General features: G+C 43.8%; 1 protein-coding gene across 2 annotated transcripts in view; it reads right to left on the bottom strand.

Moving 5' to 3' along the window:
* Positions 1–15022, bottom strand: part of RBM47 (RNA binding motif protein 47) — a 78868-nt gene extending 63846 nt beyond the window's left edge. Inside the window, exons 1-2 of one of the 2 annotated variants that reach the window (XM_064652973.1) lie at positions 14921–15022; positions 14577–14719 (exon numbers count right to left, since the gene is read on the bottom strand). In XM_064652973.1, coding sequence (XP_064509043.1) covers positions 14577–14605 — 29 coding nt within the window. In that variant the 5' untranslated portion in view covers positions 14606–14719; positions 14921–15022. Of the gene's footprint in view, positions 1–13628; positions 13769–14576; positions 14720–14920 lie in introns of those variants that run through there. The other variant, XM_064652974.1, reaches the window with a different exon arrangement.
* Between the last annotated feature and the right edge of the window lie 437 nt (positions 15023–15459).

Raw genomic sequence — 15459 nt, 5'->3', positions numbered from 1 at the left:
CTCTGAGTGTTGCTGAAATTCTTCATTAAAAACTTTCAATATATGGGCAGGAAATCTCTAAGCACTAAGACACAGGGTAACCAAAAAAGAGGGAAAGAAGGAATTTTGAATTAAAGTCTGAACAGAGAGAATACAAGGGAAAAAAAGCCCAAAACACTGCTCCAGTACAACAGTAATAATGCATGTTATCTCCGAGCGGGTTGACGCCAATTCAGCTTTGAAAGCCAGACAACTACATGCTGATTTTCACCAGTTTCAAGTAATTGACCATAACCACTGCAGACACAGGCTCTCCCTGCCACCATTAGACAGCCAAGGTAGCTGTAAGCTTCTGATGAATGGTCACTACTACAAGCTGCCATAGTCCACGAAAAATTCAGAGTTGTGTTTTCCCTGTTTGTTGTATCAGCATACTGCACATACAGTCTAGAGAGGCAAAATCTGGCCAGCAGATCAGGATCTTTTCCTAGTAAGGTGGTGAGGTATAGCCCCTAGTTTTGTCAGTGTGGGAAACCAAGAGTGAAGCACAGGGAGAAGAAGGAACTACATACGATCTGGCCAACGCAGCCAGGCCAGCCTGCTGACCTGAGCAAAGCTTTGAAGATATTGAGGGTGGCTTGCATTTTCTATGATTGTCCTGTTAAATGAACAGGGGAATGGACAGACATGAAATGACAATGACAATCCTTCACTTTTTGAAAAGCTACTATCATGTGTTACAAAGCAATCATCAGGCATTGCAGGTCCTCCTCAGAGCCCGTGACCTTGCACAAGAACAGAGAGTGCCGGTGAGCACAGGCACAGGTGCGTGAAAGGGAACACACCGCTACCACGATGGGTTAGGAGAAGAGTTTAAATGCTTTGTCCCCTATTAGAAGTGCAAACTCTTCTTCTGCTTTTTTGGGAGGTCCTTTTGTCATTCACCCATTCTCCTCCTGTCCCCACAGATCCCTGACTATGCAGTGGCAGGGGACTGGCATTTCCCCACCCCAGCCACTTGCTCTGGTGCACCCTGACACAGCTCTACAGCCCAGGAGGGACTGAAGCACTGCATGGCTTTCCTTGGGTACCCTCCAACCTGACAGGCAGTACCACTTCCCTCACTCTTGTTTCACCAAGTGAAGGTGCCAGCCTGGGTCTGGATGTATCCTGCAGACCTGTGCATGGGAAAGCAAGTGGTACAATGTGCTGATTCCCCTGAGAAGTGCCAGAGATTCCCTGGAGCACCTCATATTTGGAAGATGGGTGCTGAAAACTGGATTTCACACTGCTCTGGACCCTCATGGCAGATAGTGGCCTCCTTTGCTCTCCATGCAGTACAGGGGGTGGCCTTGCTCCTGCAGAGAACCTGGGCTCAGGCACCAACGGTGGCTACTGTCCCCACATTGTGCCAGAGGCAACAGGGTGACACAGCGTCTGATGCACTTCGAGAAAAGGGAACTCATAGCTAAGGAACACAAAGAGGCTCTTGATTGCAGCTTTCTGTCCTCACCCTGCACATGAATCCTGTGTATCACTGGCCAAGTCATTTGAACCAAGCTTTGTACAGATGGTGACCAACTGCATGTTCCTTGTTTTCATATGGGAACATTTTCTGGTCTGCAATTTGCTTGCAGATGCAACGAGCACATAGAATGCAAACGAACTGGCTGGGAAATGCACTTTGAAAATGTGGATCTTAAGCAAAACTAAGTTTTCTGGAAAGTAGAGTCATGAGGTAACTAGTGTGACTGACTCATACTGGTAACTGAAGTGCAAACAAAACAAGAAAAGGAGGCAATTTGTTTTGCCTCAAGGTAAACATTTAATTTTTGGATTCTCTACCCCATTTCTATTGTTAAATTTGGCAAAAACTTTTAAATGAAATTTCATTCTAAAGCAAAAAAAAATGTGGTTGCATTATTTTGAAAACATGGAAATAACACATCAACTTATTTGCATAATTGTATTTTTGATCACCCAAAATAACCTCTTAAGTTGACATAAGCCTATAGCTAGAGATTGTTTACCCTAAAGCATATTGTTCAGTGAAAATAACCTTTATCTAAGCAAGTTCACCTGTGCCTGGGCCCTAGCATCCTAAACTATATGGTCAAAACTATGGCAAACTTTTTAATTTATGTCTCGTGTCCCTATTTTTTAGTAAATAAATATCAAATGGTTGTTGTGCAGATTATCTTATTACTGTTTGTAAGTGTTTAAACGTTTTAGCAATGAACACCACTAAAAAGTCCAAGAGTAATAAATCTCTCTTTAGAGCAAAGCAATACAAGAGCATGAACAGCAGAAGAAAAAAAAATTAAATATTTTAAATCCACTGACCATCCTCCTTTTTATGCATGGTATATGGCAAGGATCAGTACTGAATGTCTCAAAATCAAACTATAATAATACATACCAGAAGACAAATTAGGATTGTGCAGACTATAAATCTGGCACTATCGGAATTCCACACTTCATATTTTTTATGAGTAGGATATAACTGCACAGTTTCCTAAGCTTATCTGTATCTTTTTTTGGATGCAAACTGAAAACTAACCCCGAATTCCATCCTGGGGCATCCTACTGATGCATGTGCCACCAGGGGGGCAGCACATGAGATTTACTGCATGGACTTCTGTTTCACAAAGTTAACAGTAAATGACCGAGGCAAAGCAGCAGCAAGAGGGAAGAGGCAGGGGGACTCCTTCTAGCTTCCCAAGGGAAAGCTGGAGTGGAGAAAAGCCTTGTATTCACATCCCCAAGCACTTTTGTTTGGGCTTTGTCCAGAGTCCTTGGATGACCTGTCCCTTTCTAGTCCTACTCTTGTCTAATACCAGTGCCCCAAACTCACACCATTTCCTTCCTCCTCTCATCGTCTCTAGCCCTGAGACTCTCTGCCTGACTGGCTCTGTTTGCAACCCCCCCATGTCAGACTTTGCTCCCAAATGTGCTGTCTTCCTGCCCAGGCACTAGTTCTCAGTCACTACGGTTTAAGTTATCCCCTCAAATCCATCTTTCCATCAGCCTTTTGAATCTTCATCAGCTTTTCCAGGCAGACAGTTTTCTTTCCTCTCCTACCTCCATGTCTCTCTTCTCTCACTTCTCCTCCCTTCTGCTCTTCTGGAGCCTCAAGCCCCAGGACCTGTTTTTTGCTTGCTTTACCTTTAGATGCCCTATATACTGTTCTTGAACTCAGGGCACAGAGCCCAGCAATCTCACACCAGACCTGCAAATCAAGTCTTGGTCAGAGCATAGGCAGTGTGAACAGTGGTTTCTGGGACTTGGATGTTAAAAGTTGAAGTTTCTACTAAACACATGGAAACTGATTTTCAAAGGTTTATATCCTGCTTAGACCTGGGTACCCCTGCACAAGAGCGACTTGAGGTCAAGTCACTGCCCTAGGAAGAGGTTGCAAAGGTTTGAAAAAAGCAAATTCTCTGACTTTGATTTTCAGAAGCAGTCAAAACATTTTAGGCTAAGAGACTCCTGGGCCTCTATCCAGGAAAATGAAGAACAATTCACAGGCACCAGGCAGATATTTTGCCATGCAGTGTTTCAATGCAGGGAATTAAAGCTTTGTAAAATTATGAACAAATGGAAATACTCTCCTACTAGAAAACACAGGACATCCTGACTAACCAGAGCTTCTCTGTCTTCCTCCTTTTACATTTGCTTGTACAATGGGAACATTTGGATGTAAAGTTTCATGCACTTGGAGCAGTTACAGTCTCAGATCTCTGTAGGTTATATTGTGTGCAGTTTTTTTCCACAGTGGGCTACAACAGTTATATCTATTTATTAACACTAAAGCTACAGGTCCTTTAGTCATGCATTTCAAACTGCTTTTCCAAAACCAGTGATTTGGGACTTATCACCACCTACACCCTGGGGACTCATGGCTCTCCCCCACCCATGGAATTTCACAGCAAGTGCTGCTCACTGCTCTGGCAGTGGGACCTCGCTCTCACTTCACAGGGACACAGCTGGATCATGAAATGCAGTCAGCTGGGCAGTTCCTTGTCAGCTTGTACTATTGGTGGTTACAAAGACACATAAAACACCAGCTGTGCTTCCCCTCACCCCAGGGCTGTGGGGATGCTGAGAATAGTGTAGGAAGAGTGGGTGAGAAAAGGAGCCCAGGGGCTGCCAGAGTCTTGGGTTATGTGTCCAGCTGTGATTGGCACCTTCCCTCATCCTTTCCCAAGGCTCTTACAGCACAACTGCCCATGCACAACTGCCCAAGCCTATCAAAATGGAGGCATAAGCCACACACAGAAAAATCCCTGAGATTTGCCAAAGCTCCTCACAGTTTGGCCATAGCAGATCCTGCCACAAGATGTCACAACCCTATGGGATGTTCAGTTATACTGCAGAGACCAGTAACCACAAAACAGATATCCACAGCAACCAGAAAAAACCCACTTGACTGTGCCATTGTTAACTCGGGCATGTCATTTTCTGTGGAAAGGCAGGGACGTGAACCCAGGTTTCCTCAGTTTATACGGGTGCTTTTCCTGCAAAACCAGTCATTCGTATACTTTTCACTTCTTGCCTGGCTTGTTCTACACCTTATTGCACATATGCATACAACAGTAAATGTGAATTCAGAAGAAACCTTCACTTAATGGTGATTGACATTTGCAAGAGCTTTAAGAAAGCAATGATTTTGGCATCAGTTACTTTCCAAGTAAGGATTAACAAACCGATGAGTTAACCACTACCTGATGTTCTTTGTTTAAACCAGGCTACGTTTCAAAATAGAGACAGCTTTTGGATTTTTTTGCAGAAAGATTGTGCTTTGATTTGGAAATAGGGAAGCACAGCAAGGATTGCAACGTGAAACCAATAAGATTAGATGAAGAGAAGACGTGATAGAAGTGGTTTGGATCTATAGAAGGATCAACAAAATGCTGTTCATCTCACATTGTCCATGTCACGGTGCTTGATTAAGAAGACACAGAAGCAGTGCCTGCTTGTCAGAGGTCAGGCAGAAGATAAGCCCTTCCTGCATTTTGGTGGCTGGAACCCAGATTCAAACAATGTGGAAATGCAGTGAATATGAAAGCCTGGTTCCTTCCCCTTGCCTGTCATTCAAAGCTCCTGATGTTGGCAGGTAGGGGGTTCATCCCTTCTGGTTTTCCATGGTCTCAGCATCTCTGCATCCAGCTATCTAATGCTCTGAACCAGCTTATATAAGCCCTGGTGCTCCACAGACCACTCACTTTGCATCCTTGCAAACTGATCCCCGACCACGGACCCAAACTCACTGATTGACACAGAGAGAGCCAGTGGAGAGCGCCAGAAACTGGTGCCAGTGCCAGAAGGTGAAGGTGAACATCAGAGGATGGGGAAGTGGTGAGCGAGCAGTAAGTGCTCCTGATGGCCGTATTGCACCATATGGAGGGAGTCCAGCCACAGAGGAGTTTTGATTCTGTGGCTTTGGCTAAGTTTTGCTTTGAACACAGAACTCTGAAAGAAACTTGCACAACAGCAACTAGCAAGCTTATCTAATCCTCTTTGCACTGGCCTCAGCTCTGGAAAGGGCTTGTCCAACCTGTTTGTGGGTATTCCTAGGGCACAGGGGACAGATAGCCTCATATCCACCCTGTAGTGGCATGATTACAGCTCCCAAACTGCAGCAGGACCCTTTCTGATTACTTTGGAGTACAAGAAAAAGAGAACATACAGGTTGCCTATGTATTAAAACCATGACGGTGTGTCCAAAGTTACTATGAACTTACATCTGGCTTTCAAATCCCCTGTGCAGTGCCTGTTTTGGGTACCAGCAGCATTCACAGAGCTGTAGTCTTTAACTGATTTTCACTATTACCAGTATGAAGCTTTATTGCAGACCTAACCTTCTAGGCTTACAGATACAGGGTATTTTTCATAAAATTAGGTTTATTACAGGTAAGTAGACCACACCATCAGCAGTTTTGCATTAATTTTCCTTGGACGCCCTGTGTTTTTTACACAACTTATTTATTTAGATAAAAACCTGTTGTGTCAGTTGGAAAACATAGAGGGAGAGATGCTTCATGATAGAATAAGGTACATCCCTATTACCTCTTCTATATATGCAGTATATTCTTTAACTACTTGTCTCTTGTGGCACCCCTCAAGGGTGTATTTCTAGTGTATCACAGGAGGAGAGGAAAAAAACATACTTCCTGTCTCTCAGTGGGGAAACTATGGCACAGTGGGGGAAAATGATCCCATTGAGATCATCCCCCTGAAAGAGAAGTAAATATGGTAACTGACAGACTGATTTGTATGGATACCTACAATGCATATACTCTTTATATATTTATATAAATATACAAATATAAATAATTTTTTTTAAAGATCAACTACCTACAAATGGAAATGCCAGGATCTGGCTCATATTTCAGTTTCCCTGGTAAAGGCCAGTGGGATGGACACCACAACAGTGGCAGCAACCTGTTCTCAGCAATCCCATAGCCCAGGGGCCAGCAGAATCACAGGTAATGCCTTTCAAATCCCTAACGTCTTTCAACGGTGCCTCTCTTACCACTAGCACACCACCACAAACTCATCTTTAGGAGATGAAAGGAATCAAAAAGATGCTGTTAAAACTCCAGATAATGCTCTAGATGGGAAAGGTGGAGGGGGGACGGACACAGGGGGAGGGTGAGGAGGTGGAGGGGGGAAGGCGGGAAAACCCTGGAACTGCTCTATGAGAAAACCACTTTCCCTGGGCTTTTTTCATTCTGACACAAAGGCCAATGGACAAGGCCACCTGTACCTCCAGTTTAGCAATACTTAAATGCACCTACTCAGAGCTTCTGGCAATACATTCCACATCCCTCAGAGCTGCAGGTTTTATACAGAGCCCCGTATATCAACCAGACAGTGACCTGATAAACTTTCACCAAGACAGGTGGCCATGGGAATGGCCAGGAATTTGCACAGGAATTTCAACAGGAATTTTCCTACTTAGACTCATAAGGTCAGCAGACAGTAAAAACTGAAACTGTTTGCCAGTCTGTCTTGCTGCTTACCAGAAACGTAAACTTGCAGACTACCTGCAGAAAACCAGAGCTTTCCGAAGAAATAAAGACTGACCATGGTCTCTGCAACAAGGACCTGCAACCATCTGTGACAAAACACAGATCAGAGAAAAGACCTTCCAACATCAGTGGGGGCTCCAGGGGCCACAGGCTGGCACATTACAAGGCAGAGAGGAGCAGAGCAGCACAGTCACAGGAGTGTTCAGGAACTGTTGCCTATCTTGGACCCTGTTCCCACCGATCATACACCACAGGAGGCAGGGCACTTTCCTGACATCCCAGACACCCCTTGACACCCCTGTGGTGCTTAGGAAGATTTATTCTACACCCACATGTCTGACCTGTGACTCACACAGGTAAGTTGAGACTTGGAACTTCAGTATGTGTAAGAAGCACGTAGAAGCCTTTTTGTTTATTATTGCTCAATACAATTATCCTCTATGAAAAACACTTTTTTTTCCCCCTTCCTTGCAGGACAACTGTGGCCTGTTAGGGCCATGCCCAGGTTGAAGCTTGCTTCTGGGCCCTGGGGTTGTGCAACGCTGCTGGGTATGTCTGCAGCCACCCTGGGCCTGGCTGCTCAGGGTGAGCAGACAACCTTGTCAGCATCATCTCCTCTTCCCATTCACTTCGTAAACACTGACTAAGACACCACACACGGCAGCAACAACAAGCATGTTCAGATCTCCTTGACCCAGACAGGGGTGCCTCCACTGAACATGTGCTCTCAGCAAGTCATTGTCTTTTCTTCACGAGGCCAAGAAGCCAAGGGCAGAGTCCCTCTTCCAGAGCCACAGACTGTATGGTACTCCCAAAAGTTTGAATACATTGACCCATCAAGTCTACCTCTGCTTCCAGCTTTACCTGTGACTATGTTCCTGTGAGCTTCAGGCACTGTATTAGTGCTACCTTTAAGGAAATACTAATGACAGTGAAACACCTCCTGTGGGGACGCACTCACATTAGGATGTGGATAGCAGTTTATGAACTCTGGTGGAATTTCAGCATACACAGTCAACAGAAATTTTACTGCCAGAAGCATGCACATGACATGGACATGGCCTCAAGTCATGGTAATAATGTTAATATTTTATTGAGGTGAGCTGAACGTGCTCTTTTGTTGCAGAAACATCTACAGGACATGTCCCTGCGTGCATGTTCGTGTTTGACTCTGTCTTCTCCCCTTGTCTTTCATCCCTTTTTTCCCAGCTCTGGCTCTTACTCCTTTCCCAAGCTGGAGAGTTCCCTCGGCTGCACCCTGCTGCTCAGTCCTCATGACCTGTTTGTCACCCCAGCACACCCTTCAGCTTTAAAGACCTGTTAGCCACAGTCTCTTCATACTCCCCTCCTTACAGGTTCTGAAATCTTGAGCATGGCTTTCAAACCCTAATGAAGTACCTCTGTCTCACGTTTTCCGTAACTGGGATCAGACTCAGTGAGTTGATGTTTTCCCTGCTCTATCCCTCCTCCTCCTCCTCTTTTCAAGGATCCCTCACTTCTCATTTCCTTCCTTCCCTTCACAGCAGATGCCTCCCCTTCCTCCATCACCTTCCTCTTCCGGTTTTGATTCTCAGTTTTTCTTTTTTCACTGTTGCTGATTTATGCTGATGACCCATATCACCCCTCTGTCATGCTGTATCCATCTCATCTATTCCATTCTCTGCTGCTCAGATCCTTTTCTTTTCCTAAAAAAATATCAAAACAACCCCCACTTCCCTCTCCCCCCCCAAAAAACCCCAACAACACACGAACAACAACAACAACAAGCCTGTTTATTTAGACAAACCTGTTTATTTGCCATGCACTGTTCAGGCTCCAGGGTCTCTACTGCTGAATTTTCTCTGCACTAACCTTCAAGTGGTCCCATTCAACACCATCCATTAGCCTCCCTCATTATGTCCCACCATTCAGCCTTTCTGTGATTTCCACTCCATCAACCCTGATGCTTTTTCTTTTGCTTTTAACCCTTATCTTTCCACCAAGTTAAATTGCAAATTCTCCCTACATTTCTATTTCCTTAAATTTGCTTCCCCACACTATCCAGTCCAGCCAATGCCCCTAACCCAGTTTTTCTGATAGCAAGAGTGAAAGACTATCCATTGCTTCCAGCTCAGCATGCATTAAACAGTGTCTAATACCCCCACTCTCAAGGGATACTCAAAGTCTCTTTTCTCTCCTTTCCACAGAGACCATTTCTGCTCTGTTTGCAGGCAGGGCACAGTGTTTATTTGGGCGGCCTTGCTTTCAAGGTATAGCTAAGATCTGCTGATGCTTTCCACTTGCATGTCAAAGACATTGGCTACTCTATCTGCCCTCATAGTTTAGACACTTCTCTGGGGTCTCACCCTCACATTAGCTCATTAATGGCAACATTCTTTCTTTTGCTTTCATAACTGATCTGCTGTTGATCTACAATCTTGATCTACTGTTTCATCTTCAAAATACTATTTCAAGGGTTGTTTTCATAGCTTTGAGTGTGGCATTCCTTTTTTGTGCTCCTGTTGACCATCTTTCCATTCTCTAACAAGTAAAATAAAAGGTGTCCTTATGCACAGCACTTGCAGAGGCAGGCAGAGCTGAATAGCACAAATGGGTGCCTTTTGGAGCTTTTGAACATCCGCTTTATGCTTCCCAACAAGTGCCTTTCTGTTTTCCCTCATAATTCCTGCCTTGGACTACCTCCCTGGTCAGAACTGCAGAGGAACTTTGCTCACCTCTCCTAAATTCCTTCTAAAATCTTTCTCTTGCTGCCGAAATAGTACAACAACAGCCAGTCTGCTGGCATGCTGTGCTCACTCTGTACCCAGCTGACCCCCTCACCACTTCCTTGTGCTCCACCCACATCTAATCCATTTCTTGCCTCTCACCGGGTATTTCATGCATAAACCCCACATGGCAGTGACAGTCCTTCCGCTCTGCCTGCAGAGCAGGTACACACACAGCAGAAACACCCAGGTCAGGAATCCCAGGTCTATGACACAGCAATCATTAATGGCATCTTGAATGTTACTGAGAACTCAACTTGTTGAAACTCAACCTACACCCTGACTTGTGATAGAGCTTACTAAGTTTCTTTAATAAAAGATAAAAATGCAGAGGAAGTATTTCAGTTTATTTCAAGGGCAGAACTCAAGCACATCCATTAGGTACTCGAAAGGCCAAAACATGAATGCAAACCCTGAGCTACATCACTTGGCATTTTGCTTCTCCAGAGTAAATCTCCCAATGGCCCTCACATTGGCAAATATAATAGAAAGTATTTTGGTTGTCAGTGGTTGGTTAAGCCATTCCCCTTTTGGAAACAGATGAAAGTTTCTGTTGTCTCATTATTGGTTGAGGATTCTTGTGCATTTGTAGTTTCTTTCTACCTCGTGATAAATAAGCGTGTCTGTGCTGATTTTGTCTCAGCTTTATGACCTAGCTAGGTGAAAGATAACATCCAGACTCTTAGCATGTAAAACACGCTTTAAAAATATGAGAAATCTCTTTCTCCTTTTCAAATAAAATCTTGCTCGTGATCATGGCAAATAGAAGCCTCAAAAGGACAAAAAATGCCCTCAAATATCAGGTAGTCAGCTTAGCAGTTACTAAGAAGTTGCTTTGCTCTGTTGAGTTTACTGTGTCACCAAAACCCCACCAGCCATAGCTATACAAAGCCTGCATTGTCTCAGCAAGGCTACTGAGATGTTCCTGATCTTGGCAAGAGCTAGGTGTACCCAGAAGCATTTTATTGAAAAAAATTACAACAGCAGAAAGAAATATTATTTTAGGTCTCGTACTGAAAAGATAAAGGTCAGAGCCCTTCCTTCTGCTAAAGGAGCCTACAAAAATATTCCATTCACAGGATTCGTTTTACAACCTTGAAAATTGCACTTAAAAGTCCCCTTATGAAAGAAATTCTGAAGTGACTACAATTTAATAAAGGATTTGTGAGTTTAGGTCATCAGCAATTTGGAGATTTCAACTTCTTGACAAAAAAGGCAACTACACGCACCCGTATACAGGCATGGAGATAGACTCTTCATAGTTAATCTGTCAGATCTGCTTCCTTGCTACAAAGCAAACCTGATCTTTTTGTTCATCCAAGTAATTGATTTTTTTTTTTCAACAGGAACAGGATGTGGCAATGTTTCTTCACAAAGAGCACATACTTGCCCCTATTAAATTTCTCAATAAAACAGAGCAATGTTGTTTTGGGAAGCTATGCACATATGATCAGGGCCAGCAGTTTGAATTAAAAAGCCAAGATTATGGGTTTTTTTCACCTATAGGTGTTGTATACCATCTGCTGGAGTTTGTCACTCAGTGCTGTGGGCTCCTATGGTAAACCAACAGGTACTCACATACCCACTCCAGAGTAACCCCTAGATCTTCTTCTCTAGCTGTAGGATATCAATAAATTTTGACTATGGCATTGCCAACCCAATGAACCCAGGAATTCAGTATTCACTTATGACCATAAAAATCAACTTCATTTGTTGTCAGAGCCACTAAAAGCCTATGATGGTAGAAGCAAGAATTGACATCTATGTTGCTTGGATTAAATATTTTTATTCAGCTACCAAAAAAGCATAATTTCTAGCTTTTTACCCAAGTGATCTTAATTTTTACAGGGGGAAAGAGCTGACAGTGGGAAAAATATATCCTAACAAGCAAAAAAAAACCCCTTCTGCCTTCTGTCAGATGGTGTCACAGCTTTCACGTAACAGCGTGTAACATTTCACAGAGCTCAAAGTGAAGGGGCTCTGCCATGTGGAGGAAACCAAAATTCCAAAATGTGGGAAACTGCAAAAGCAGACCACAGTGCCAGGGGTAGCCCTGCTGAAGCCAGCCAGGCATGGGCCACACAAGGTCAAGTTTTCAGACCAAACTGCCATAGAAACTGTATGCCATGAAAGCTCTACCATCTCCACTGCTTATATTAAATACTTTTATTCCAAGATTTTCAACTTTTTAAAATCTGTTGTATTGAAGGCAGCTCATTTCTTTACTTTCTAAAACTTCAAACAAAGATTTTGCATCCTCAGCTGTAGCAGGGACACTCAGAAATTATTAACAACCCTATTTACATGCCAGTCAACTCCAAATATTTCTCTAACCACTCTTAGTATGTGTCTCAGAAGTCGGACCCCTAAAAGAGGGGAGGGGGCTGGGTTCTCCCCGGGCGAGAAGGCGAGGTGGGAGCAGCTGCCCTCGGCTTCCAGCAGGATGCACAGCTCTGAAATAAGCCAGGAGAGCAACCTCTCCCAGGACGGGAATACGCCGAGTGGGGGGAGAGAGAACGAATGTGCAAAATGAGTGTTTGTCTCTTGGTTTATCTCCCAGACAGCAGTCTGTTAGCTTTAGCTTCGAGTCTGCCGGACACCAAGCGGCCCATTCCTGGCGTTATCTCCCCTTGCTCTCTGAGAGTACATGCTGCTTTCCAGTTTTCCAGCTGTATACCAGGCTCCGCTTAACACCGCCTGTGACCTCTCGCCCCCTCTGGCCCGGCACCTGCGGCGCGGGGTCCGGGGCGCAGCCCCCGCTCCGTCCCGCGGCCTCCCGAGGCCGCCGCGCTTGCGAAACGCGCCCAGTTCCCCCTCTCGAATCATGTGAACTCGGCCCGACTGGTAAAGAATAATTGCAGGCTTGTCCAAATTATCATTTGCAAAGTCTAGGAGGCACATAAGAGCATCGATACTCAACTTGCGTTAGCCTCAGGCGGCTCATTTCAGCCCGGTCTAATGCTCCTGCCCTTTGCCAGGTCAGCCCAGTTGAGCTGATAACATTTAGGAGGGATTTTTCGACCTGTTAAGTCCCAGCCCATCTTTAACTATCACAATAGTTTGGCTTTAGCTAAGAGTTTTCTTTTACATTCCTAAGAAGAAATGAGCTGTGTAGCCTTACCTCTAAAAAAAAAAAAAAAAAAAAAAAAAAAAAAAATTAAAAAAATCTGCTATTTCTTTTAATGTGAATAAGGAGACCTGGTATTTCTCATCTAATCACACATATCTCAGCATGAAGAAGATGCTTGACCTCCTGACAGATACATGGATTTTAAATGGTCTTCAGAAACTTTTCACAGATAAGATTCCATTCTTATGCTAATGTCTATAACAGACTGGCAGAGAACAGCCTCAGAGCCCTCTTGTCACTTCCCTGTCACTTGTACCACCGATCTGCGTTCTGTATAAATACAGTATTTTAAATGTTCAAAAAGAAGCAGCCATACAAACAAAATACTCCTTCCGAAATTGACTCCAAAGACATTAGGCACATCAAGCTGTGGTTCTTCTTTGACAGGGAGCAATATACATCTTTTAATTTAAAACTCTCAGATCTGCAAATCACTTCTCACTCTATCCTTATTTAATATCTGCTTCTGCCTCTCATCTCTCGGCTTTCTTCAGAATCACCAGAAATCTGTCACTGGGAAAGAGTCAACAAAACTTCACCAAGAACTTCTGCAGTCCTCTCCATTTGCCTTCCCCCCCTAAAAATACTTTTAAATGTGTTTTCTGAGTGAGCTTCTGTTTGCTTACATTGTCAACCCAATCACAGAAGAGTAAAGGACAATCCAATCCTCAGGTAAGGACAGAGCAAGTCTGGAGCAAACCGAAAAGCGACAGCACCTACCTGGAGCCCACCTCAGCGCCCAGCACCATTCGCAGCAGCGGCAACGTTTTGGGGCAGCGACCTAACGCATTGTCCTTCCTATCGCGCTGCTCAATGAGAGTTGAGCAACTCCTTGCACTGCTGCTTGGAGCAACAGCTCTCCAGCTCTCCCAACGTTAACCCCCTCTCTTGGCTCTTTTTTTTTTTTTTTTTTTTTTTTTTTTACAGAGTTTTTGAGCACTAAAACTTGCAATTAGTACCAGCTAAGCCAAAGCCCCTGCTCGCCCCTGCCCTAAGCCGCACATTCCAGGGCGCTGAGCGGGGTCGCTGAGCTCCCTGCCGGCACCGCACAGCTCTTCCACCCCAGACCCGACTTTCTGCCTACAAACTCGATAAGGCTGCAAGAGCTCAGGAACACGCACGGAAATTCGGACAGGGGAAAAATTGGTCTGTAATCCACAGCCTGGGTGGTTTTTATTATAGTCCTCCCCCCTTCCTCCTCTCTTTCTCTCCGCACTCACGGTAGCAAGGTTGTCTCTTGACTACTCCCTGCCTTAAACTCACCAAACCAGATTTTTACTCCCAACACCTTCCCGTAAATCTGAACTGAAATTTTACCCTGCTTGCTGAGCTTCGGCTGGCTGAGGGCCAGTACAGCATTCCTGTTGTTTTAAGAGGGCAGATTAAAAAAAAAAAAAAAACAACAAAAAACCAAAAAAACACCCGAAAGGACTAAAGAGAGAGGGAAACCTGGAGAGATGCAAAGGCTGGAAAGAAGCAAACTTTTAGAGCACCTTTACTCAAAATACTGAGGGACGGAGTGATTCCCATTTTTCTTTAAAGAGCTAAACCAGTGATTTTATTTTTTTTTTTTTTGGCAATGTCAGTCTTGAGAAAATACCCTTCTGAGCAATCTGCATCCTTCAGGTAAACAGATATTTGAAAAGAAAATAAACCTCTGGTACTCACCTGAAGGACATCATCACCGGCATCAGCATAGGAGGGAGAGGAGCCTATACCTTTGCCTGATCCAGTTACCCCAAGGCAGTGGTAACTCTGGTTAAAGAAGTGCCACATTTTACACTTTTCTGACCTAAAGTTACATGTGGTTTCTAAAAAAGGAAAAAAGATAAACCAGCTTATAAAAAAAACCCCACCAAAACAAAAACAAAAAATATCAAACCAACCAAACAAAAACTAAACATCAACCAAGCCGTCTTTTAACCTCCGGGTGATCCCTCTGACCGTTGTCTGGAAGGCTTAAAGAAACAATGAAGCAAGACTGTAAACTTTCTCACTCCCTTTTACATTACCTGTCTGTGCCTGGCTATGGGCTTTGATGTATTGAAACAAAGCACAAGACCTGTTTATAGTAAACGAAACCAACCAACAGAGAGATCTAATTCAGACTTGTGACTAAACAAACTGGAACAGGAAGCACACACCAGCAGATTTTTTTTTTAAAGTAGTAATTCCTGCTTGCATTGTCATGCAACAGCAAAAAAAAAAAAAAAAAAGAAAAAAAAGTTTTTTGCTTCTCCCTTCAGTTACTCTTGTTCAAATGCAGTTCTTTTTTTTCTTTTTTTTTCTTTTTTTTTCCTGCTGAAAAGCAAAAAACCCAAACCCCCAAAAAGCTGAAAAGACAAATCCAAAAAACCGCAAGCAATGTTCCATCATATATATGCAAATACTTAACAGAACAACACTTACCACTAATAATGATCTCAAGATCTTACTCATCTATTTGTTTCCCTGTGTAGGACGTTTCTGCAACCGATTAGTGATGTGCCCCCCACCCCAATTAAAGTCTGTAATTGATGACTGGATGGAGGATCTTCATCTAGGATAGCTG

Source organism: Pseudopipra pipra, chromosome 4, assembly GCF_036250125.1.
Source record: "Pseudopipra pipra isolate bDixPip1 chromosome 4, bDixPip1.hap1, whole genome shotgun sequence".
NCBI lineage: Eukaryota > Metazoa > Chordata > Aves > Passeriformes > Pipridae > Pseudopipra > Pseudopipra pipra.
The sequence above is the reverse complement of the archived record's forward strand: the minus strand, read 5'-3'. Positions and strand labels throughout refer to the sequence as shown.